Raw genomic sequence first — 24096 nt, 5'->3', positions numbered from 1 at the left:
TCCGCACTGCCAAAATTATTGAAACTATAATGAACACTGGCAGAGAGGTGGCCAGTAACACAGGGGGATGGAGAGAGATGAGAAGAAAGAGGGCACAACATCTGTGCTGAGTTAAACCACTGGCTATTACCAGGTCCTAAATCCAGCAGGGCCTTGATGGAGGAAGATGCAGGCACAATGCACCGTGCATGAGGGTGTTTGGAAAAGAGGGTGAGTATATAGAAAGAGACAAACCCCATGAGTGAGACAATGAGGTGAGCGAGGGCAGAGAAGGACAAAAATAGCTAATGTTAAAGAAGAAACAGACCTGTAGAAATAAACTCATATTGGTATTTAAACATGTGAATATATGCATTTTGATGCAGCATAACGCAGGTTGAAAAGTGAAGCCAAGCCATGACTAAGGCTGCGTTCTGAACCACAGTTCTCCTTACTCCCTGATCAGGGAATGTCAGTTAAGGGAACTTCACTCAACAAAATTCCTCCATTCAGAACACACTGCAACGTCACCAAGGCAGATATCACTTCCTCTTTGCATTAACCTGGTAACGTATACACCTTGGATACATTGCTGCTACTGTGGAAATGTTACTTTACTGAACTGAAACATTGAAACAAAAACTGATACCATTATAAAAATGTATTCTATTGAAATGTATGTTTAACTTGTGAATGAATGTGTTTTGATTAATTTAAAAGACGTACGCTGTCGTTTTTAGCGAGGCACAACGACTGATGGTTAATCTTGCTTGTGAGCTTCAGGCGAAGTGATGAAGCGTTGTTCAGTTGTTCACTACACAGTTTGCAATTCCCTTTGAACGGAGCATGTTTGCTCCCTACGGTTTGGAATCTTACTTAACATGGCGGAATACCCTATGCAGTCCACTTCTCAGGAAACTACTAGGCGATCTCGGAACGCACCCTAAGAATAGATGACATTATTATCAGCCATGAGTAGCCAAAGGTCAAAGGGAGTACAACGGTTAGATGGGGGTCAACGTACTAATTGGCAGCTTGACATTTGTACAATTGAAGACATATTTCTTGCCAGGTGTTTTCTCTCTGTCTTTATGAATGAGGCCTGAGATTTTTACAAGCAGGCGAGAGGATGTGAGTGCATCATAGTGTTGCTATAAAGAAAATAAAAGTCATCTCCCAGTCATCATTGTCAAAAAAAATAAGTTGTTATTATATCTTGCACTACTGTGTTAAATTGTATGCTTCATGCCATCACACATTTACTGGGGAGCTGAAATGTTGGAGAAGGAGAATGCTGCTGTGTGTACAGAGGAATATTTCTGCTATGTCATGTTTACATCTGGAAAGAGAAATTTATGTTAAACACATATTCAGCAGTAAAAAGCTGTGTTTAACAGCCACACTTCAGATGCAGAAACAGTGTATGAGAGAGACTGGCTATTAAATCACATGTTATCATGAATGGTATTGTTCCAGCCAACAAGCATTATCGTGTATGTTGGCTATATACATGCATAGAGAAGTATTTTTGGCTCAGCTTCAGGTAGAATTATGCAGCTTGTGTAGCTGGAATGTAGAGCTCAGCATTGAGTAAGGCTGTGACATTCTTGGAATGAGCACCCGGTCTGTACAGACATTATATTCACATTTCATAATGTTGACTCCGTATGCCTGTGGTGTTACTACCAGACATTCGCCAAAGTCTAAACAAGCTTAATTCTGCAGGAAGTATCAAAATCTCATTCTCTGGCAAGTGTTGACATTATGTGAGAAGAAATAATTTACAGAATAGTGAGCATTTTTGGGACTGAGAAAGAAATTTCCATATCTGTATCTACATATTTTAAATACTTTTATACAAATGTATGCGGTACTCATTGAACTCTAAATGTTCAATTTGTATTTAAGCTTGCCCCCTCCATTTTTCTTAAACATAAAAACCTACCATAAACATTTTTATAACAGTTGAATAAACTTATTATGAAAGACAACGTAACAGTGGCCGGGTTGGCTCGGTGGGTAGAGCAGGAGCACATATACTGAGAGGTTTATGCCTCGACACAGAGGTCCAGGGTTCGAATACGACCTGTGACGATTTCCTCCATTTCTTCCCCCCCCCCCCCCCCCTCCCCTTTCTCACCTAGCTGGCCTATCAAATAAAGGCGGAAAAGCCAAAAAAAAATAATTAAAAAAAAAAAAAAAAAAAAAGAAGACAACGTAACAGTGTAACATAAAAAATGTTTTGACTATTAACTTACTTTAAACTATTAACAAACATACTATTCACTAACAAAACACACAGAGAGAGAGAGAGAGAGAGAAAAAAATTTATGGCAGGATATAAAAGATGGTATGAGTTGCTGCTCTCAGCCACCTATAGCAATGAAACCGCTGTGCTTTCCCTTGGCCCTGCCCAGCGTTCCCTCCTCAAGTCCAAACCCATTCCAGCTCGTGGTCCTCTCTAATTTCACCCAAAGCAGCAGAAGCTTTAGCTGAAAAAGAGGAATCTGGCCCCCAAGTCCAGCAAACTATTCCCTTTTCCCGTCTCCCTCCTCTTCCAGCGACCGCAGATCGACAGCTCTACGGCCAGCACTGGCCCAAAACTATGAGGGGTATTTTCAGCACTGTAATTTGAAGCACACATGGTATACACACACACACACCAGACACACTCAGAACCACAGACTCAGCAAATTCACGACATATCAAAAGATACAATAAGACAGGAGAGAGCAGACACAAATGTCTGTGTAAGGCACGTGTCCTTACATCCACAAAACAACTTGTACCATTACGATCAGGTCAGCAAATGTGCCGGCCTTTTCTCTCCCTGTGTGCTGGGTCTGAGCAGTCGGGTAGCTTAGTGCAAGAAAGCAGGGCGGAGGCCGAACTACATGGAGAAGTGAAAGAAACTCATCTGAAAACAAGAGGCCAGTATAGGGATGTTATGGCAGAGAGGGCAGAACCCAGAATAAAAAATTAAAAAAAAACTTTAATGCGACATGTGTTTATCTTTGGTGCTTGATGATTCACCACTTTGTTATCCTTTCACTGTGTGTGATTTATATCTGTAAAAAACAACATTTTAATTGATTTGGCTCCATTTTAATTATTTACTATTAATGGACTGATGGGGTCATGAAAAACAGACAAGAAAACAAAACTCAAATCTGAAATTCAATCAGCTCTTCAGTAGTGGGACAGGAAGCGAAAGGATGCCACATGTACGGACACACACTCTCCCTGTGTGTGCCAACCACCTAAATACAACTGCCTGCATGCTCACGCACATACATACACACTTGCACTGATTACAGATGCAGTATATACTGCTCCTCCTGTCCAAGACCTTAATTACCCTACACAGTCTTATTTCCCATAAATACAACGAGGACAGGGCTGTAATTAGGGCCTATATTTACCCCACCTGGCTAGGGGAGAACACAGTTCAGTGCTGGCCACAGGGATGAGCCAGCCCCACCCGACCATGCTGCCATGGGTGGAACCAGGACAACAGTGGTGGCCCATGAGCTGTGTCCCAGCTCAGGGGTTGGATCTTTGGAAGGATGGGGGGCATGTAGGTACACCTCCTGCCCAAATAAAACAGACTAGCCTCATGGTGCAAACGTCCAAGTTTATCAGCAATAGTATGACTGTAACTTAAGTGACTGACAGAGGTGAGGTGAGCCTTTGTTCTGAGTAACCATTTGGACTATGGGATAGACAGTAATGATGGTACCGGAAAAGCATGGATAAAAACAACATTTGATGGAAATAAATAAATGGCACATATTAGGCCTTTTGTGTCTGATCTGGTTGTTTTAGATGCACAGCACTTTGATTGTGTATTACAGGGAAATACAAACCTTTGCCACCTCAAAAAACAAAAAATACTATGCACTCTATTCCCTCACTTCACTCTAATGCTCTGCAGCTTTCATGAGACATCCATCCCCCTGACAACTGACTGGCTCTCATGTAAGAAGCCAAACAGACCTCCAAGTGAGGTTACAAACGTAAATAGCTTGGGCACTTTCTGCAAACCCTCTCTGTTTACTTTGTGGCCAGATTGGCTTTTTCCTGCGATCACATCTACAACAACAAACTGATCAAAATGCAAACTGGAGAACATGGCAGTGCTTCACTGTGCCCTTGCATCACAAACAAACTATTTTGTTGAATCTCCTTGTAACCGCTGATACAACGTGAAATGCTATGTTGTGTTTTATGGTGGTGAACATTGCTTTGCTGGGCCATTTAGAAGTTAGAGCTTCATACTCTTTCTATGCATCCAAATTACTGGCCTCATCATGTTCAGTGGGTTTAAGATTCATCGCCCGCACCCTTTCAATCGTTCAGCAGATGGGGTGCTGAGAGTAGTGGCACTGGCTTAGGGCTGCTCTATGGAAAAAAATATATCACGATTATTTTGGTCAATATCACGATAATTTAACACGATTACTCGTTGACTTCTGGAAAGATTTTCAATTCAATTATTGAACTTAAAAAACAGTGGAAACAGTGAAATTTGCCTTAATACTTTTCCTATTTAAACTTTAATTTTTTCATTCAGAACACAGAGTTTACTTGCAAAACGTAATGAGCTAAATAATTGTTTTTCTTGATGATTCTGTTTTTGTGATCACTGGGAGCCGAAATCATAATCTCGATTAAATTTCGATTAATTGCACAGCCCTACACTGGCTCTCCCATTCTCTATTAGTAGTGAGAGAGAGAGAGTCGCACATCTGAAAGCTGTCAGTGTGAGGCTCTCCAAATTCCAAATTAAACAAATTAAAGACCTCGGATATTTCAGAGAGATAGGCACAAATAACAAGAAAACAAGAGAGGGCAAAACTAAAAAGGGAAGAGCAACCCTCTAATAACTTTGAACTGGGTCCTAACTCTTCTTTGGTGTGAAGTGGTGAAGCCATGTGTGGGGTGCAGAGGAGGACAGCATGCTGACTCAGGCTTCTTCACTCCTTGGTCCTCCTCTCCATGGCAGTGAGACCAATAGGATTAATGAGAGAGTGTGTGTGTGGGGGGTAGAGAGACTAGTAGACTTGGCTCAATGGTCTGGGGGCCCAGCAGTCTAAAAGCAACCTTTTACACCACAAATGTAAATTTAAATGTAAAATGATGTTATTAGTTTTACCACTTGGGGGCTCTGCCTTGATATCAACTTTAAATATTATACAGAAGGGAGAAAGACAGAGAGAAAAAGGACCGTACAAAAAAAGAGAGTGAGTGGGCATAAAAGCTAAACTAAACAAAACAACTTTATTTGACCTGGTTGGTGGTTACTTACTAAATAAAAAAATAAAAATCACAGATTTCTCAGCAACAGTCAGGTAGTGTCCACATACAGATTTCATGGACTGCTGAATGCTAAAAAAGTAGTGATGACGGACTGGTTTTCTTTTGTACTTATGGAATTATAACATTTCCTAACGGCCCTGTAGCAAATGTTCCTTGGCCCAGTACCAGTTCACGGCCCGCAGTGGTGGAAGAAGTATTCAGCTCATTTACTTACAACAATGTAAAATACTCTGTTACAAGTAAGTCCTACATCAAAAATCTTACTTAAGTAAAAAGGTACATACGTATCAACAGCAGTTAGTATCAAAAGTAAAAGTACTCATTATGCAGCAGAATGGCCCCTATCTTTTGGAAGGCTGGCTGCCAAAAATCACCACTTACTAGTTAATTAATTAGCCTGAGGTAAACGCTAGCTATCAGTAAACAGAAGTGATGTGGTGTCTGGTATGTGCGCCAGTGTTTGTGTGTGGGCGCGTCGGTCCGCCCCCCGCAAAGCTCCGACATGCAGACAGCAGAGGAGCAGAAGAAAGTAGCTGCACCTTGAAAATTAAGACTGAAAAACAGAACTATTTTGGTACAAACATTTACTCACCATGTGGCAGATAGCCACATAGATATAGATTAATATAATTTATTAATTATATATTAATATTTAAAAAAAAAAAATATATAGAGTCTGTAGTTCCCATGTACCTTTTTCACTGCCGACTCCCTCCATGTCAGAGTCAATGACATCACATACCTCTGAAACAGCATGCCTTTCACGGAGGTGTCAACGTTTCAAAAACGCATACCAAACAACACATGGGGGGGGAGCACATACACAATCATACGCAGAGACACAGGGTGATGTGCCTTCCAGGTATTTCCGTGGTCTAAAATGTATGTCTGCTGCGGCATGTAGTGTTTTTGCAGAATTCCTCATATTTACAAATGAGAGAGCCCATGGCCTAAAGGCAGACAAAGCATCTCAGTAATTAAAACACCCTGGGAGGTCCACCACTGAAAAGTGTGAGAATATTTGCTCAACATTGACCGGCCTCTCACAACACTCAACCCCCCCCTTCACATCTTAATCTTCCCTTAACATACAAACGGTCTACCACTCCACTTCCTCATTGCTGCTGGTTGTGACAGAGTCCTATTGGCTCAGGCCTGGTTGTCATTGGTGAGAGATTACCAATGAGGAAAGGAGAGAGCGGTGAGAGGTTCATGGTGGTGCTAGGTTAGTGTGGGATGGGTACCGTGGGAAGAGGAGAGCAGAGACTGCAGCTTGTGTAGCAAATCCATAAATCAATAGTAGATGAATCACTGAGAGTGGCCGGTGGTGAGCTAACGGGGTTACTGTCAACATGCTTATCATCACTAAATGCAGTGTGGAACAAACATACTTACAGTAAATGGCAGTGGAGTGACAAGGACTCTTTTTCTGCCTTGTTTTCCTTAAATAGGACTACATAAAGTACACAAAAAGTCTGTACTAAATACATGGTTTCCTAAGCTGCATTTGATTTCCCTGTTTTCTAAGAGCAGTTGCCAGGTGTTCAGAACCGTGTGGTGAGGGCTTTATTAGGGGACTTACCTGAACAGGCGTCAGCTGGGCTCTGGGGTCAAACACTCGCAGCATCTTGTCCTAGACAGATGAAAGAATATAAATAAATAAATAAACACATAAATCATACAGTTGAATCAACACCTCTCTACAGTTTCAACAAAAAGCTGAACATCATAACCTTCATGAGGGTAGGATTTATTGCCAGACTGTTTTATTTCAGTATTAGGATGCATTAGTTTTAGATAGCTGTACCTAACAAAATGGCAGAATAATTAAGACGTGCAAAGGAGGTCAAAGAGCATGTCCAAGGTCAAGATTTTAAGTTCTCACAGAGAAAGGGGAAGAAATGAAATGCTCCTCAGTCAGCTGTACGTTTTTTCTCATAGAAACCAAAACAGACAACTGAAATATGAAAGCCGCATATTAAAAACATTAATAAAAGAGTCCCTCCACCTTAGTATAGTTCAGTTAAAGAATAACACAAGCTCTCTGAAGTTTCTCCATTTATCAGTGTGATCTGACTGATTCATCGTTGGCAAATGCAATCCAGTGACCTCTCCGAAGCCTCGTGTGCCTTGACCCCGGTCAGCCCAAACACGCATTTGGCATCAATCACAGCAGCCAATCAGAGAGCCTCCTGCATGATTGAGAGGAAATGGGGACTAATGGGATCAGGCTGTGACCGGGACATGCGCGTCTTTCTACCGTGTCACTCAATATCGCTGTGTGACTGTGATCACAGCAGACATACAGGGCTGATAGCAGGTAATAAGTATATAGACTTAGACTAAACCAGGCACACACATAACTCACATATATACATCAAAGAGAATCAGGAAACACACACACACACACACACACACACACACACACACACACACACACACACACACGATCGATGTGAGCTTTTGCTTCTCTTTGTCCTGCTCTCCACAACAATCCGTGAGGGAATTTATTTGCGGTTTTATTACCTAACATAGCAAACTTTTTTTTTTTATGTGCTCTCTTTCTCTGTCTGTGTGTTTGTGTAGCCTGCCCACCCACTAATATGATGCCCCAAGGCTTGAGGCCTCTGTGACCTAGGCTTAAGCCAAAGGCTCAGGGAGCAATGCCAGAACAACACACACACTTTTAAACCACATAACCTGTGGATGAGAGCCCACCTGTTGCAAAAATACCAAAATCTGGCTTAAACCATCTCTGACCTGTAAGCATTCTCAGAGTGTAACAGCACAGAACACAAGCACGCATGTTCTGGTAAATGTTGGTTGGCTCAACCAATCATTTTGGTAGATAGCCAACTAGGGCTGCAACTAACACTTATTTTCATTATCAATTAATTTGCTGATTATTTTCTCAATTAATGAATGAATTCTTTTGTGAATAGTGAAAAATTACCATTACAATTCCCAACAGTCCAAGTTGACATCCTCAAATGCCTTCTTTTTTTTTAGGAGCAACAGTCTAAAACCCAAATATATTTAGATTATTATCATGTATGACAAATAGTCACCAAACCCCCAAATTGTAGGCATTTGGCAAACATAAAGAATCAATTATCAAAACAGTTGCTGATTAATTTTCTGTCAATTGACTGTGTGTTGGAGCTCTTTAGCCAACCATCCTTTCAGCTCCCTGACCTTGCTAACACACTTTAGAATAACCAAATGCACACATATATGCACATATATACAAACATACATTTGCCATATTAAGTTCACTCACTGGCATATCAACCTAAGTGTTGTTGTGCAAACAATGAGGGAGGATACTATCTGGCTGTGCAAACACACAGATGAGGGGCTACTCAAGTACAGATGTGGCCACCAAGCCACACACACATACACTCAGACAAGCAAACACACTCTCTTAAGCCTATGACAATAACCATATAAACACACACACCACGTCAACTAATAAATGCACATATGGAGGGCCAGGATAGCCATGTGTGCATTTGTATGTGTGTGTGTGTGTGTGTGTGTGTGTGTGTGTGTGCTGCGAGAGCAGCTGTTTAATCAAAGTGATGGAGCCTCATTCTCAAGCTGCTCTTAATGAGTTTTCACAAAGAGTTTGCTGCACACAACTTTCACATGTACGCAAACACACACTGATGCTGGGAATCGTTGACCAGGGGTGCTCCCTCTCTTCTCTCGTCAAACACTATGCAATGCTAGCCTCCCCTTCCCAGGCTCCCACGGTTACCGGTGTCAAAGACTGTTGTGATTGTCAGTTTGAGACTGCAGGATCCCCTCATCAATAATTCTATCTCACTCTTCTCACCACAGGAAATATGGTATGGAGCTCAGTTATAAAAAAAAATTCAAGGTGGACCGTGGACCATAAATCCAGTGACACCTCATTTCTGCATTCAGCATACAACCCTGTCCACTATTCAGATAAACACAGGCTGTCTTCCCTCACTGCTGGTACAACCTGTGGATTTTTCTTCCCTGAAATGAATGGCGCCTTTCTCTCTCCAAGTGTGTCATAAATATACATCTCTCTAGGTCCAAACCAGGCCTGTCATGATTCCTGCCCTTTAGGGTGGTGGTCTCCCCTTCATCTTCCTCCCAGCAATGCGCCCCAATGTTTACCCTATGGGAGAGCCGGGGGATTGGACCCACATGTTGGCGGGCCCTATTTGCTTTAATAAGTTGGATTGGAGAGATGGAAAGGGGCCTTTTGGTTAAATGACACCAGAGCCCAACAGGGCAAGAACCTCAGAGGCCCCCCCGACTCTGATCTTGTCTCACATTTCCCCCCTGCTCCTTTCTTTTCAGGTGCCTCGTTCTTTTTTAAAAAGGCCAATAGTAGGGGTGGTAGCTTTTGGCCTAGGTGATTATCCTGTCATGGTTAATGTCGTGATTTGGACGTAGCCTGTGACGGGAAGAGTAATTTGTCCCTTGTCAGAGTAAAGACAAACAACAGGGAGTGGACTGACAATCATACCGGTTAAATACCCACATGTGGAAGATTTTTGTGTCAAAGTTTATTCCGTCTCAAGCACAATTAAGCTCATCATGCATTGTCTAAAGTATACACCAGGGACCTCTGCCTCACTTTCACATCAATCAGTCTATGTCTAAAGGAATGTGAATTCATAGTGAATATGTTATATTTTGTATATATAATTTGTTTCAATTAATTAGAAAAATACATAGAAAACTTCACTGTGGTGCACAATTGGGGTATAAAAATGAATTATGTTAACCTCCACTGATAAAAATGCCTCTAGCTCTTCCTATAAATCAAATATTCATGAAACAATTCCAGCTCAACTCATAAATTCTTTCTTTCTCTGCCCACTACTCATAAACTCACCTCCCTCCTTTCTCCTCCTACACAAAATATTAACAACCTAATGGAAAGCCCATCAAGCTGTGTGATTATTTCCTGATGACATGGGGCCATGTGGATGCATAAAATCCCTGGGAGACTCTCTCTTCTTAGCTTTTCCCTGTATGCTACGAAACTACTGTACTGCCAAAGGAGTGGTGGTCGTCAGTTGCAGTTGCACCAGAAGACGGGAGGGTTCAAAGGGGCATACACAAGTGTGTACTGGGGATACGGGGGCTCAGGGGTCAGGTGGGCTCGAGACAGAACTAAATCCCTGATAGATGTATTCTTCACACACAGTCGTGTGCCCTTGTTAGTGCTGTAATTAACAAGTTAATACAGTTTCCAGTCTGACGAGGAAAATATGTAGAGGCTCTTTATCAACTGCGGCCAAGATTTCTTTCTTTGTCATTATTAGCGCATTAAAACAAACTAGCTATTAACTTTTACGTCATAGGACTTTCAAAGTGTATTCTTTTTCCCTCTAAAGAACTGTTCACTAATTCCTGATCAAATGTGTGATGTAATCCGCACCCTTTTTATTTGCAATTACCCATGTTGACATTTTGATGAAATAAACCCCATATTTATGCACACTATATAAACCGAAAAACAAGCAGCAGTGTTTAATGTGAGGCATGCTGCACTGAATGTGAGCCACTGGCTGCATCTAGTGGTCACGCACTGCAACTACAACAATGAAAACTTCCATACAGGAATAAAGCGGTTGTAAATAAAGCAAAATACATGCATGCGTGCATGCTACTACTATTTTGTTTTTATAATGCTTTAAAATCAAAGATGAAGTGTGTGTGGTGCAGTGCGAGTTGTCATTACCTTGCAAGAGGAAGCCAGTAAGGAACCGTCCTGTTTCCAGCACATACTCTGCAGCTGGTCACCATGCTGCTCCAGAACTGCAGACACACACGTCGTCATTTAGAGAGATGAGAGAAGGAAAGGACTAGAGACACAATGTTCATGTTGGGTTACACACTGAACACAGAATGATGGCACATATACAGACAAGGAGACAAAGACGAAAAAACACTACAGAAAACATCTCTTAGGTCACTGCAGGGAGAAATGCAGGAGAGAGATAAAGCCATAAATCAAGCAGATCAAAATAAAAATAAAAAACACACAATAATACAGAGTATGGATGATTTAAGAACAGATCATACGTCCTTGCAGTTTAGGCCCATGAGAGAAATTATGAGCATGACACATATTAGGCTGCAACGCCATAAGTGAGCACAGAGCTTGACACAGATGAAAAGAGATGAGTGGTGCGCTTGTTAAGATAGTTACACAAAGAGTGATCTGACATGAACTTAAACAGTAAAGGGGAAAAAACACACTCATTCAAATATAGATTTTTATCAATTTCCATCAGTTCCTCAACCACTAACAAATGAGGACTAAGGGTGATGAAAGACAGCGTGTGGGGTACAGCTAATGAAAAGTTGGATCAGCAGTGAGCAGCAGCAGCCAGGCTAGCTGTCATGGGATGGGTAGAGGGGGCAGTGTTTGTGGGGGGGTTGAGGCCAGAGGATAGTGACTGCATCCTGAGGCCAGTCCAGGGAGACTGGGACCAGGACAGCAAATCAAAAAATTACCTCTGCTGCTCCGCAGGCAGTGTCAGTCCCCAATGGAAAAAGGAAACCAACCACTTTAATCCAAATATTCATTATATTCATGTTGCACATAAATAAAAACAGGCCACAACAAAAATTGAAGACTAACTGACAGAGACTGAAATGTTAAATGCAGACAGTGCATAATGTACGACAAAGACTTACGACAAAAATAATTTGGGTTGTGGTGTGTGTTTTAATATAAACAGTGCACACGAAAAAGCTTTTACAGGCGCTGTTAACGTCGCCAGCTGTAGCTACCTGCTAGTGGTGTATCCTGGCGGCTGGTGTCCCAAATCAGGGGGGACTTGGTGTTGCCCACAGCCAGCAACCCAGAGGAGGTGGGGTGGAAAAGCACCAGCTCCAGCCTGCCCTGACCTGGACGCAGGGTCAGCTCTGGAGCGCTGGGCTGCTGCAGCTCTGGATCACACAAACGCCAAAGCTTCACCTGAACACACAGAGGGATAGGGTTGGGCATCGTTTTGATTTTAACAATTCTGATTCCAATTCCGATTCTTCCATTCAATTCCGATTCTTTGAGGGGTGGAGTTGAAACAGGTCACATGCCTATTTTCACAAATAAGAGGAAAGTTTTATTTTCATTCAATGGTGGTTTGCAGTTTTATTGCTTTTTCAACGTAAAATAAAGCCATACTAGAGCGCTGCTTACTGTGCTCCAAGGCTGCAACACAACAAGCGCCTAGTCGCTTCGGAAACCAAAAGTTGCGCATATTAAATTGGGAAGTGATGATCGGATTTGAAACAAAATCCTCTAAACGATTCCAATAAAGAAACGATTCCGATGGAATCGTAATTTTTGAAACGATTCCAAGTAGGCATCGGTTCTCGATGCCCAATCCTACAGAGGGAGGGAAATAGTGGGTGGCAGCGTCACTTCCACTTTACCACAGCTTACAATTCAAAGATCCAATCCGCTCCTAACCAGCAGAAACGTTTCTCCATCCTCTTGGATGGAAAAAGTCCTCAACCCTCGGTGAATTTCTGCGCTTTTGAACATTAAATGAAATGGTTATGATCTGTCTCTGACAGTTGTTGACAAGCCACAACAGACAAGACGGAAGAAGCAGACTTGGAGGATCACTACAGCAGGCATCTAAAACATCAAGATGCAGCCGCACAGCCAGAGATCAGGTGATCAAGTCTCTAGCTAAATAGTGATACCATGGTACTGCATAATTTGGGGTTTGGGTTCAGCTTTGGATTTCTTGTTAATGCTGACATGTGAGAGCAGAAGAAATGAAACTGCATTAGTTCATTTTAAGTCAATGAAAATACTCGTATTTCACTCAGTTTCACTCTAATTTGCTTGCTCAGCACAACCTAGTTGGTGAAACAATATACCCTGTTGGCAACAGATAAGAGGAATGAAAGCGCGCTGCAGATGCTGGGCACTGCAGACCACTCTTACGTGCGTGTGCGTGTGCGTGTGTGCGGTAGGTCTGTGTGTGGCCAAAGATCCTTGAGGTAAACCGAGCTGCTGAGTCTGAAGATGCAGACCCACAGTCAGCAGATTCCAGTAAGCTAGGGCACCTGTGGCTGAGGATAATGTGCTGAGAGGAGGGAGTCTTCAAAAAGGTTTAAATTACAAAAAACGAGCTGGTTCAGATCGTATTCAAAGCCCCGCCAGGAACAACAAAGCCTGAGAGGACGGAAAGTGGACTTATGTGCAAGTATACAAAAACAAGATCGATACAAAGAAAGAGAAAAGAAATCTCACCGTTTCATCTCCAGAGCATGTTGCCAGGAGACATTCATCAAAAGGAGAAAAGTCCATATCAGTCACCAGATCTGACAGAGAGGAGGAAAAACGCATGGGAAATAAAAATGACATCAGGGTCACAGCTGTCTAGCTTAATTTCCTTTCTTGGGATTAGTTTTCTTTAAAAAGACCAGAGTATCCTTGAAAGTTGGAGTGGTGGCAGTTATGCAGAGGGAAGGGGACAAGGGAGGGAAAGAAAAGGACTGATGTGATGTGCTGGCAAAAGAATAAAAGAAACCCTACCAGAATGGCAGGAAATCTGCGTGACTGTCCATTCGCCATCTGATCCAGGTTTGACTGAGGACAGGCCCAGCATACCTCCACCTGCAGACACATACACAGAATGTGTAATTGATCATACTGTTAAAACCATAAAAGTATTTATAGTGCACACAAAAAAACAAAACAGAAACATGATTTCTAGTCTTTTTTTCTAGGATTCAGTCTTCTCCATCTTCTAAACTGATAACATGTGGAAACTTGGTGAAACACAAGTACAAACATAGCAGAAACTGTACACAGTTGATCCTTCTTTCTGCATGAAGCAAACGTTCCTTTTGACCACACTTTTATAGCCTTACCAGCCTGCTCGGTATTAAAGGCCACCAGCTTGGCACTCGCTCTGATGTGGTTGCCCTGGCAGGAGAAAGAACCAGCTCGGACGTTGTTGATCCATCCCTGGATTTAAAGACATGGGAAAGCACGAGTCAGGGATCATAACGGATAAAAACAAGGGTATGATAATGCACATAAATAACTGGGGTCAAAATAAATGTCATTCGAGCCCAAGAATCATAAGTGTTCACTTGATAAACAGGACTGATAAACCATGCAATAATCATGTGACTGTGCAATAATGTAAATACATTTTACTATTTATTCTCTTTACTTATATTTACTTCAGTGTGTCTTGTACTTTTTCCCCTATCCCTTGCTGCTGCAACAGTGTGAATATCCCCGTTGTGGGATAAATAACGGATTTTTTAATCTTGACATGTATACACAGGACAAGAGCTCAACCAACTAGACAACAACACTAGAGAATCCAACAGAAAAACATCTCTTTCATAATATTAAGGAGCACACGTGACCAAGTTGCTATCACAACTAGAATAAAAGAAAGCCAACACCGAAATAAACAGGAAGGATCTAACTCAGAGCACACACACATTAGTGCCTCTGAATGAGCAAAATGTTGAGGAAGTGGAAGGGTTCCCTGCATTGCACAGCAGAGAACTCTTAAAACCTCTTTCAACATTAACAAGGCAAGAGCAGCAAGAAGACTGTGTGTCCATACAACACGCTCCAACAACTACTGCTGCTCCTCGCAAAACTGTAACAGACCGACACACATTTGGGCTGCAGGCAGCACTTCAAAGCATGCATATATATTTTAACAGGATTACATATTCTACATGTGTGTATGTCAAAAACCAAGTGGAAATGTGTGTCACTAGTGTGACAAAGGCTCAAATCCATGCTGTGTTTGAGTTTAAGTTAGAAGATCCCAATAAATGACAATCCTAAACTTGATTTATTCTGATTTAGCCACATATAAGCTTATTATTATTATTATTCATTCATTAGCTACCTCTGCTACTGGCTACCTGCATAGAAGTCTTATCAACTTTGTATTATTTTCTCCTGAACTAAATCTCAGGACTACCATTCTGAATCAAAATCTTTTTCAGCGTCCGCCGTTCAGAGATAGAATGGCTGTATCTGGAGACTGGAGAATGCTTTCCTGCATGGATAATATTAAGGACACATACAAAAGGCTTGTCTTCCCTTAATATCTATTTGATTCAACAATTCCAAGATCTGGTATGTGTTTTTCTGCATTTTTCTCAGGATTAAAGAGACAGACTGAACACATTCTGCTGTGAATCCATCCACAGGCCCATTATTAGAAAGAACCTTGGCACCAAAAACTGTGTTCAGGGGACTCAGTGCCAACCAAATAAGAGCTGACAAAATTAGCCTACTTCTGGGACTACTCTCTCAAACCATGTGGAACACACCCAAACTGTTCTGGATAATCTGAGATATAAACATCCCACTCATCTTCACTATCTTGTCTCTTTCCATCCCTATAAGCCTGCTTCTCCTCTCAATTTGTCCTTCTTGCCCCATTTCTTTCTTCTACAGTGTGCGACATGTCAGATCCCGTCACATGACTTTCAGCACCGAAATAGCCACATACACACATATTCATTGGTCTCTTGTGTGAAAGGTTAGTTTACCATTCACGGCAGCAAAGCACCACCTGCTGTCTAAGAACCTGGGCAGAGATGTGCACGGTCTCTGTAAATACCAGGCATTTTACTACCTCAGTAAAAACAAGGTAGGGGATTACATAATTCACCTCAGCAAAAAGAGCTGCAGGCGTTGCAACGTGAAAGAAATGGGTCCACAGGACGAGAAAAATGGCAGATTTGTATGCAAGACAGTCAGTCTCGTCCAGATATGTCGCCTCTTGCAGCCTACACAACTATCACTGAGATACTGACAGTAATATCACTTATCGCATTTGCCATTCAAACATGTTTATCTTTACCTCTGGCTTACACGTATAGCAAATCTGTGCAGTCAAAAATTGTGCAACACCACTAAAGCAATGAAAAAACTCAGTTAGCTAACTTAACGTTTAATATCATAGCATGATGATGGGCGTCACTGCATTATCCGATGTAGGCTAGCAGCTCTATGCAACCACATGGCTCGTAGCCTATTCGTGTAAATACTAGTGTGTGAGTTGAGATTTTCGTGTAGTTATCTCAGATGCAGGAAGTTCAACATCCCTTTGCAGGCAGGCGCTCCCCAAAACACAACTTAAGTAGCACAGCTAATAACCACAGCTAATGTTAGCTAAGAGAACTGTCTCTACCAAGGCGCTCGTGTGCTACTCACATCTTTCTTGGCAATTTTCGGAGTGGTGTTTTTGAATTTGGAGGTCTTAAAGCGATTCATGCTGCTCTCTGAAATTGACTTTCGTGCCTTCCGGGTGTCTCTGTCGAGCTGGTTGGTACTCGGCAGAGGACTCCTGCTACAGCTGACAGTTCAGGTTGGCCGCGCGGTGTACGCTCGCATTGCTCCACAGAGCTGTCCGCTTGGGCGGAGTTTTTATTTTTTAACACTAGAGAACACCATGATCTGTCACGTGCTGCCTCGGGTCTTAAAACATGTGCATCCCTTTTTTTTAACTTGACACTTGTGATGCTTTTTGACACAATTAAACTAATAATGTTTGGATGCTTTTAGTCATTCCTAAATGTTATCTATTGGACTACGGGAACAACTTCGGTGAAGTTTATTAAAATGAATAGTGAAGTTTAAGATAAACTTTTGCAGCTCGTTTTTTCTTGAGAGAGCATAATCTTGAATCACACTGAATATCTTTGCGTTTTCTGTGACGCCCACTCCGTACCGGACATGCGCAGTGTGTCTGGAGCAGCGACCGGTGTTGGAATGATGGCGTCCTCGGCTGCCCGTTGCTCATCACGCTGGATTACAGTCATCGTGTCCTCTGGACATCGCAGGGCCGCCGGTGCTGTTGTCTGCACTGGCAATGGAGGGGTCCGCAGTTTCTCTACCCTGGGAGCGGAACGACTGTGGCGGGGAGGGAACCTGATGTGTGGCGGAGCAGGGAAAGCGTTGACATTGAGAGGGCTGTCAGGTGAGTGGTGTGGTACTGGCCTAGGCTAGGCTAGGCTAGGCTAGGCTAAATGTCTTGTAATTTCTGTTTAACTCATGTGACGTATGAGAAATCAGTTAATTTAACTTAGCTTGACAAGGGCCCAAACTAGCATTTAAGATATGCTTGTGTAATACAAAAACGCATTTGCTTTTATGCACTTTAAAGATAGTTGACGATCAATTTTGCTAACTTAGATTTTGCAGTCAAGTTGAATTTGCTAGCTATTGCTATTGGCATAGCTACTGGCATATTTTTACCGAACGTACATTCAGTAACTTATGTAACAGTAAATACAGTAAACAACGCAAACGAAACGATTTAGCTGTTAGACGGTGGCAAATCTGTACAATGACTTGTCAAGTGAGGCCTGAATGCAGCAATAGTACAGCTCCATTGTTCTAAATGGTATTAACTTACCCTTTTACCCTGTTTTAACACTGTTTTTCCAGGTGTCAAATCGCCCCATGCTGCCTGCACACTGTCCTTTCACACTAGTGCCCCTGCTAGCAGCAAGCAGGACTTATACCAGATCCTCGGCGTTTCTCGCACAGCATCCCAGAAAGAGATCAAGAAAGCCTACTACCAGGTCTGCTCCTGCCTGACATGCATTAACAGCTTGTCAGATAAACAATCAAAACAGTAGTTGACAGTGTGTTTGTTGTCCCTCAGATGGCCAAAAAGTATCACCCTGACACCAACAAAGATGACCCGCAAGCCAAGGAAAAATTTGCTCAGCTGGCTGAAGCTTATGAGGTGTAGTCTTTAATTCTAGCTTTCAGTTGACACTTCCACTGTATATTTTCCCATATGTGTTTTCTTTGAAATCTGTGAATACTCTAATTAAAATTACAAATGCTAAAACGTTGCTCCATGTTTTCCTCAGATCCTGAGTGATGAAGGAAAGAGGAAGCAGTATGATACGTATGGCTCAACGGGCTTTGACGCTGGTCAGGCCGGTGGTGGAGGGCAGCGCTACTGGTCTGGACAGGCCAGCAGCGTGGACCCAGAGGAGCTCTTCCGCAAAATCTTTGGGGAATTCTCTGGAGGCCGGGGCTTTGGAGACTTCAATGCCATATTTGAACAGCCACAGGAGGTTAGCAAGGATACTGTAAAATGGGAGTGAAAGTAAAGGAGTGTCTTTTTGATTTTTGCTTTCGAGAACTCATCTCGTTTTTATTTGGTATTTTTTTTATTGGTGCGTATTCAGAGTGATTCATTTATTTTTTGGACACAGTACATCATGGAGCTGACGTTCACTCAGGCAGCAAAGGGAGTCAACAAAGAGTTTTCCGTTAACATAGAAGCAGCCTGCGAGCGCTGTGATGGTAAGGGCCACGAGCCAGGCACCAAAGTCCAGCACTGCAACTTCTGCAACGGCTCCGGCATGGTAAGAGCTCTGACATACTGCCTTTCTTCAAAGTGTATTGTGTTGTTGTATTTACTATACACATGCATTGTCCACCATGTAGGAGACTGTGAACACGGGCCCGTTTGTGATGCGCTCCACATGTCGCCGTTGTGGTGGCAAAGGCACAGTCATTTCCACCCCTTGTCACTCCTGTAATGGGGTGGGACAGACCAAGCAGAGGAAGACTGTGATGGTCCCTGTGCCTGCAGGTCAGTCTCACTTAACTGCCTGTTCTTCTGTTTACACACTGTAAATACCTCCCGAGGGATTTCTTATCTTCTTCTTCTCATCACTATTAATGAGCATGGAAAGTCACCCAGTAGCGTATTAGCAATGGACAGACGCAACTACTGTCTGCTCTGCTGCAGATCTTCCTGACTTCCTAGATGTTGTAGGCTTGTATCAATCAAAATTCATAACAAATGGCTTAGAAATACAGGTACACTTAATGCTGAACATAATTCATAATTTAAATACTTTCATACTCCATACTTTCTTCTGGCATGATTTTCTTTTACATCCACAATCATTGCAGCTGTACTTGTATCAAAAGTAGTTTCATTATGGGGCGCCCTGGTAGCACACCGGGTTGAGCATGCGCCCCATGTAAAAAGGCTCCGTCCTTACTGCAGCCGCCGGTGGTTTGATTCCGACCCGAGGCCCTTTGCTGCATGTCATTCCCCCTCTCTCTCCCCTCTCCTGTCTTCAGCTGTCCTTTTTTGTTTTATTGCTTTGTTTCCTTTGTTGCCAAATAACCTTGCATATTAATGTGAAACTGTGACAATATTCCCCCACATAACGAATGATAAAGGCATGTTAGAAAAACCTAAAATAATCAATAGTTTGAGTCTGTGCTGCAGTTACATCCGTGGGTTTGAACTCTTCAGAAATCATAATGGCCATAAGGGAAGTAAAAGTAGAACTGTCCTTATGCTTGAATTTATAGTACTCCTGAAATCTTTCTTAAGTATGAAAGGAAATGAGGGTTTCATACCATTGAGATAGATTGTCACACTTAACTTAAATGTAAATTGTTCATCACACCTAACTGTGGTTTGTTTTTGCTTCAAGGAGTGGAGGATGGTCAGACTGTCAGAATGCCAGTTGGTAAGAAGGAGATCTTCATCACATTTAGGGTGAGTATCTACCTCAACTCCTTAATATCAGTACAGATCTCACAACAAACCCAGAAATAACATGAATAAAATGAATTCCCTCTCCATCAAGTGCATGTTCAGGTCAGAGCCGCTATAATGGGATTGTCCTGTGTAATGTACTGTAGGTGTGTGGACTAGTGAGAGGCACTGAGCTGTCTGAGCTCTTTTGGCGTTTTTCCATTACATGGTACCTGCTCGACTCGCCTCGACTCTACTTGCCTTTGTTGGTTTTCCATTACGAAAAAAAGTCCCTGGTACCTGCTAACAGGTACTTTTTTTAGTATCACCTCTGTCGAGGTTCCAAGCGAGCTGAGGCGATACCAAAAGGTGACGTGAAAACCTGCAGACTACTGATTGGTCGGAGAGAATCGTCACTAATCACTGCGTCATCATTGCTAGCGACAGACGGGGGTGTCCTGAATAAACCCGCCATTTTTAAATAGTTTAGCCAGCGATGGGTTTTTTTGCTGCCTCCAGCTTCTTTTGAAACAAAATGTGTCTTCTGACGAGTCAAAAACAACACACCTTCAACGTTCTGTGTGTGTGTCGCGTTAGGTCACGGCCGTTTCCTGCGGCGTCGCTATGACGACCAGCCAGGCTCGCCTCAGGCATGAGGCGGTACTAAATCTGCAATGGAAAAACGGGGCACCACGGTAGAGTAGAGCTGGTACTAGCAGTGGGTAAGCGCCATAAGAGTTAAAATAAACACAGTTCAGACAACCTGTGGTGTGCCGCTTATTGAGATTGGGATGTTTTAATACCACGTGTGATTGGTTGTGATGTGTTCTGGGATCAAGGTCCAAAAAAGTCCTGTGTTCAGGAGGGATGGCGCAGACGTCCACTCTGACCTTTTTGTCTCTGTGGCGCAAGCTATCCTGGGCGGCACGGCCAGGACACAAGGCCTTTATGAAACCCTAAACTTATCAGTAAGTATAAGCGCACATTCTCAGGTTTCTCCTCCAATGGGGGAACATCACAGCATAATAAATTACTGGATTTTTCCCTTGCTTTCAGATCCCTGCAGGCATCCAGATAGACCAGAGGATTCGTCTGTCAGGGAAGGGGATCGCTCGCCTCAGTGGCCATGGCTTCGGAGACCATTATGTCCATGTCAAAATAAAAGTTCCCAGGTAAGACTTCACAGACAAACGCATATCTTGTTCATCTTTTTGTTCCAGTAAAAATTCCATCTGCTTCATGTATACCAGATGGAGACATGAGAGGGCTTTGTGATTGAATACCATAAAGAAATGGGATTAAAAAAAAAAAACTTTCCCAATCACAAGGACTATAAGATATTGTTTTCCTGTGCAGGACACTGACAGACAGACAAAGAGCTCTGCTAATGAGCTATGCTGAGGAGGAGACGGATGTGGAGGGGACAGTAAACGGTGTCACTAACACCACCACAGGTAAAAGGACAATGGCACCAACTGACGTTGCTGTTACTTTAGTCCTGTTTTTTTGCTGCTATACATCTCTGATCTGCTGAAATGGGGGTTTAGCAAAGAAACTTATTTAGTCTGGCTGATGCAGTGTTAATCTCTGTCCAGGTGGGGGAAGCAGTGGTAAGCAGTCTGAGGCAGGGCAAAGCGAGCATGACAAAAAGGAAGGAGAGTTGAAACAAGAGGGGGGCTTCTTCTCCAAATTAAAGAAATTGTTTAGTTCCTTCTGACAGCCGCAAACCAGGTAGGACTAGTATTGATTTATCCCAAATGATTTTTTTTTAGTTCAGTTCTTCACAAATAATTGTGATGCATTATGCAACACTTCAGTTTTTGGATAACTTTTTATTATCTGGATTGTGGCTGTCACATAAAAACACTGATGCGTGCACGCCTGCATTCAGCTGGATGCCCTGAATGTCTGTTTTATGTCGTTGTTTTTGAAACTGGGACTGCCTTGCCAGCTCAATTTCTTTTTTCTTTTTTAAAGTTCAATTTACCAAGAGTCCATTTGACAACATTTTTCCTTTTCCTTCTTCTTAAAGGTAAAAGGTCTTCCTGGAACTGAGAAGCTTCATCAGTAGATCAGAATGCAGAAGGGAGGACAGCGTAAAGCAAGCACAGTCACATTATAAAGGGACAGGTGGCTAAGGAGTATTGGGCGTTGGATGAGGCCTGTTAAGGTTCTGGATGGATCAGTACGGACCAACCTACCCAGCCCTGCAGTGAATAAGACGGAGGATCACCTGCTCTGTTCCTCTGCCATAGTGAATCCACACACGAGAGGATGAGTCCATGCGCCAGTCACTTCTCCAGTCAGATGTCCACTGTGGCCATTTGGGCGGCAAAGACTTAAAGTGCTCATATTATGCTTTTTGGCTTTTTCCCTTTCCTTTATTGTGTTATATATCTTTTTTGTGCACGTTATAGGTTTACAAAGCGAAAAAGCCCAAAGTCCACCCCAAAGGGACTTAACATCTCCAACAGAAAACACTGTTCACAAACTGTTCCAAACAGCTTTATTGTAGTCCAGCTAGAGCTGGGCAATATATCGATATTATATCGATTTCGTGATATGAGACTAGATATCGTCTTAGATTTTGGATATCGTAATATGGCATAAGTGGTGTCTTTTCCTGGTTTTAAAGGCTCCATTACAGTAAAGTCATTTTCTGAACTTACTAGACTGTTGTAACTGTTCTATTATTTGCCTTTCATTATATCCACATTACTGGTGATTATTTATCAAAAATCTCATTGTGTAAATATTTTGTGAAAGCACCAATAGTCAACACTACAATATCGTTGCGGTATCAATATTGAGGTATTTGGTCAAAAATATCGTGATATTTGATTTTCTCCATATTGTCCAGCCTTTACTTCCGTGACAAAAGTGTGTCACATTGTAACACGTTATAATGCTCGCCTAGCTGCTAGCGTGGCACGCCCTCATACTCATTCTGACTGGCTAGTAGTCCTTACCTAGCCACTGCGCATGTGCGACTCCCAACAAAGATGGAACAGAAGTGTGATGCCTCACTCTGTAGCTAAAACAGAGAGCTCAACACACAGGGTGAAAAGAGGAGCTGCAGCAATGTGCAGTATAACAAAAATATGTAAAAATTAAACCATGTAAACCTATTCTGATATAACCTCTAAATACAATTATGAACCTGAAAATGAGCATAATATGAGCACTTTAATCTTTTATCATAGCATTTGGTGTATGTTGGTTTTTGTGTTGATCCCCACAAAAGAAACTCGGTAGTGATAACAGAATTCATGTGCACAGAAATAAATTATTGTATTGAAAAAGACTACAGATTCAAGTTTTATTTTGGATTAAATGAACCACTTGTTATTAATCCTTTTGTTCTGTATGCTTTGGTTGTGTTTTCATGAACGCTTGAATTCCCCCACAACTCTCATTACTGTCAGTCCTAACAGGTTGAACATCATCAACTACATGTCTACCTTTGAGTAGACGTGTTGGACAGTGTAGAGGTGTGTTTGCAGTGGAAAGTTGAACTTTGGCTTTGATCGACTTTCCTGATTTGTGAACACTAATGACCGAACTCTTTTCCTCTTTTAAAAGAACTCTGCACTTGAATGAGTGATGAATTGTTGTTGTTGAAGCCAACTCAGGATGCCAACGATCAACATGGTTCCTGAAGTTAGTTGTATTGCCAACGTGCTTGATTTTAGTGTGGCAGGTTTTAGTGACAATCGATTATGGCACTTTGCCGAATCGATTATTGTTGACACCACTATAAGCTAGCCTGCATTTTTACTTTTGAATACATCTATTGGCATCATTTTCAAAGTAATTTTCTGTGGACAATGTTTGTGGTTCTTTCTCCAATACCTTTTAAGCCCTGTGAGGCTGTTCCATGAGACTGAATTTACATTTAGCTTGCATTTAGCTTTGAGCTAAATGCTAGTTTTTGCATGCTAAATTGCTCACAGCAACAATGCTAATAAACTTGTTTAGCTAGCAGGTATGTTCCCCATTTTAATTGTGTGTGTTAGAAAGTTAATATTAGCTAATTAGGACAAAATACAGTTGAGGGGGAAAAAGTCAGGGGATCACCAAAGTCATCAGGATTCATCCTCTGGGGTCCATGAGCATCTGTACAAAATTCCATGCCAATCCATCGAATAGTTATTGAAACATGTCTGAACAAGTGGTGGACTGACTGACCAACATAGCTAGCATGGCTAGTAAAAATGTCAAACTGTATGATATTACTGTGGTTATATAATATTGGTGATGTAGTGCTGAC

At 42.2% G+C, this 24096-nt stretch overlaps 2 protein-coding genes and 1 long non-coding RNA gene across 5 annotated transcripts in view; 1 reads left to right on the top strand and 2 right to left on the bottom strand.

The window, feature by feature from the left end:
* The window catches only part of coro7 (coronin 7), a 116748-nt gene extending 100030 nt beyond the window's left edge, over positions 1–16718 (bottom strand). The window contains exons 1-7 of one of the 2 annotated variants that reach the window (XM_031312417.2): positions 16517–16718; positions 14188–14284; positions 13850–13930; positions 13565–13635; positions 12088–12274; positions 11030–11106; positions 6881–6931 (exon numbers count right to left, since the gene is read on the bottom strand). In XM_031312417.2, coding sequence (XP_031168277.1) covers positions 6881–6931; positions 11030–11106; positions 12088–12274; positions 13565–13635; positions 13850–13930; positions 14188–14284; positions 16517–16576 — 624 coding nt within the window. In that variant the 5' untranslated portion in view covers positions 16577–16718. Of the gene's footprint in view, positions 1–6880; positions 6932–11029; positions 11107–11808; positions 11814–12087; positions 12276–13564; positions 13636–13849; positions 13931–14187; positions 14285–16516 lie in introns of those variants that run through there. The other variant, XM_035996875.1, reaches the window with a different exon arrangement.
* On the bottom strand, positions 486–4689 carry LOC116059387. Its single transcript, XR_004107296.1, has 4 exons — positions 4558–4689; positions 3865–3872; positions 2556–2557; positions 486–498 (listed from the first exon to the last, which is right to left on the bottom strand). It is a non-coding gene; the product is annotated as an uncharacterized LOC116059387 (long non-coding RNA).
* Positions 16719–17020: 302 nt separating the features above from the next.
* Positions 17021–22049, top strand: dnaja3a (DnaJ heat shock protein family (Hsp40) member A3a). Of its 2 annotated transcripts, XM_031312420.2 has the most exons (12): positions 17039–17282; positions 17753–17889; positions 17973–18056; positions 18187–18396; positions 18538–18690; positions 18773–18920; positions 19783–19847; positions 20666–20794; positions 20883–20998; positions 21183–21280; positions 21422–21557; positions 21859–22049. In XM_031312420.2, the coding sequence occupies exons 1-11, from the start codon at positions 17039–17041 to the stop codon at positions 21541–21543; spliced, it is 1506 nt and encodes a 501-aa protein (XP_031168280.1). In that variant the 3' UTR covers positions 21544–21557; positions 21859–22049. The 2 variants fall into 2 exon arrangements, with proteins under 2 accessions (XP_031168281.1, XP_031168280.1); XM_031312421.2 differs by lacking the exon at positions 21422–21557 and having other exon boundaries at positions 17021–17282.
* Positions 22050–24096: the final 2047 nt, after the last annotated feature.

Source organism: Sander lucioperca, chromosome 21, assembly GCF_008315115.2.
Source record: "Sander lucioperca isolate FBNREF2018 chromosome 21, SLUC_FBN_1.2, whole genome shotgun sequence".
In the NCBI taxonomy this organism is placed as follows: Eukaryota; Metazoa; Chordata; class Actinopteri; order Perciformes; family Percidae; genus Sander; species Sander lucioperca.
The sequence above is the reverse complement of the archived record's forward strand: the minus strand, read 5'-3'. Positions and strand labels throughout refer to the sequence as shown.

Bases quoted from the DNA above. Each gene is read 5' to 3' on its own strand.
- dnaja3a (XM_031312420.2), top strand. From the start codon at position 17,039: ATGCGCAGTGTGTCTGGAGCAGCGACCGGTGTTGGAATGATGGCGTCC. The intron at 17,283-17,752 runs GTGAGTGGTGTG...CTGTTTTTCCAG, and splicing joins GACATTGAGAGGGCTGTCAG to GTGTCAAATCGCCCCATGCT. The intron at 18,921-19,782 runs GTCAGTCTCACT...TTTTGCTTCAAG, and splicing joins GATGGTCCCTGTGCCTGCAG to GAGTGGAGGATGGTCAGACT.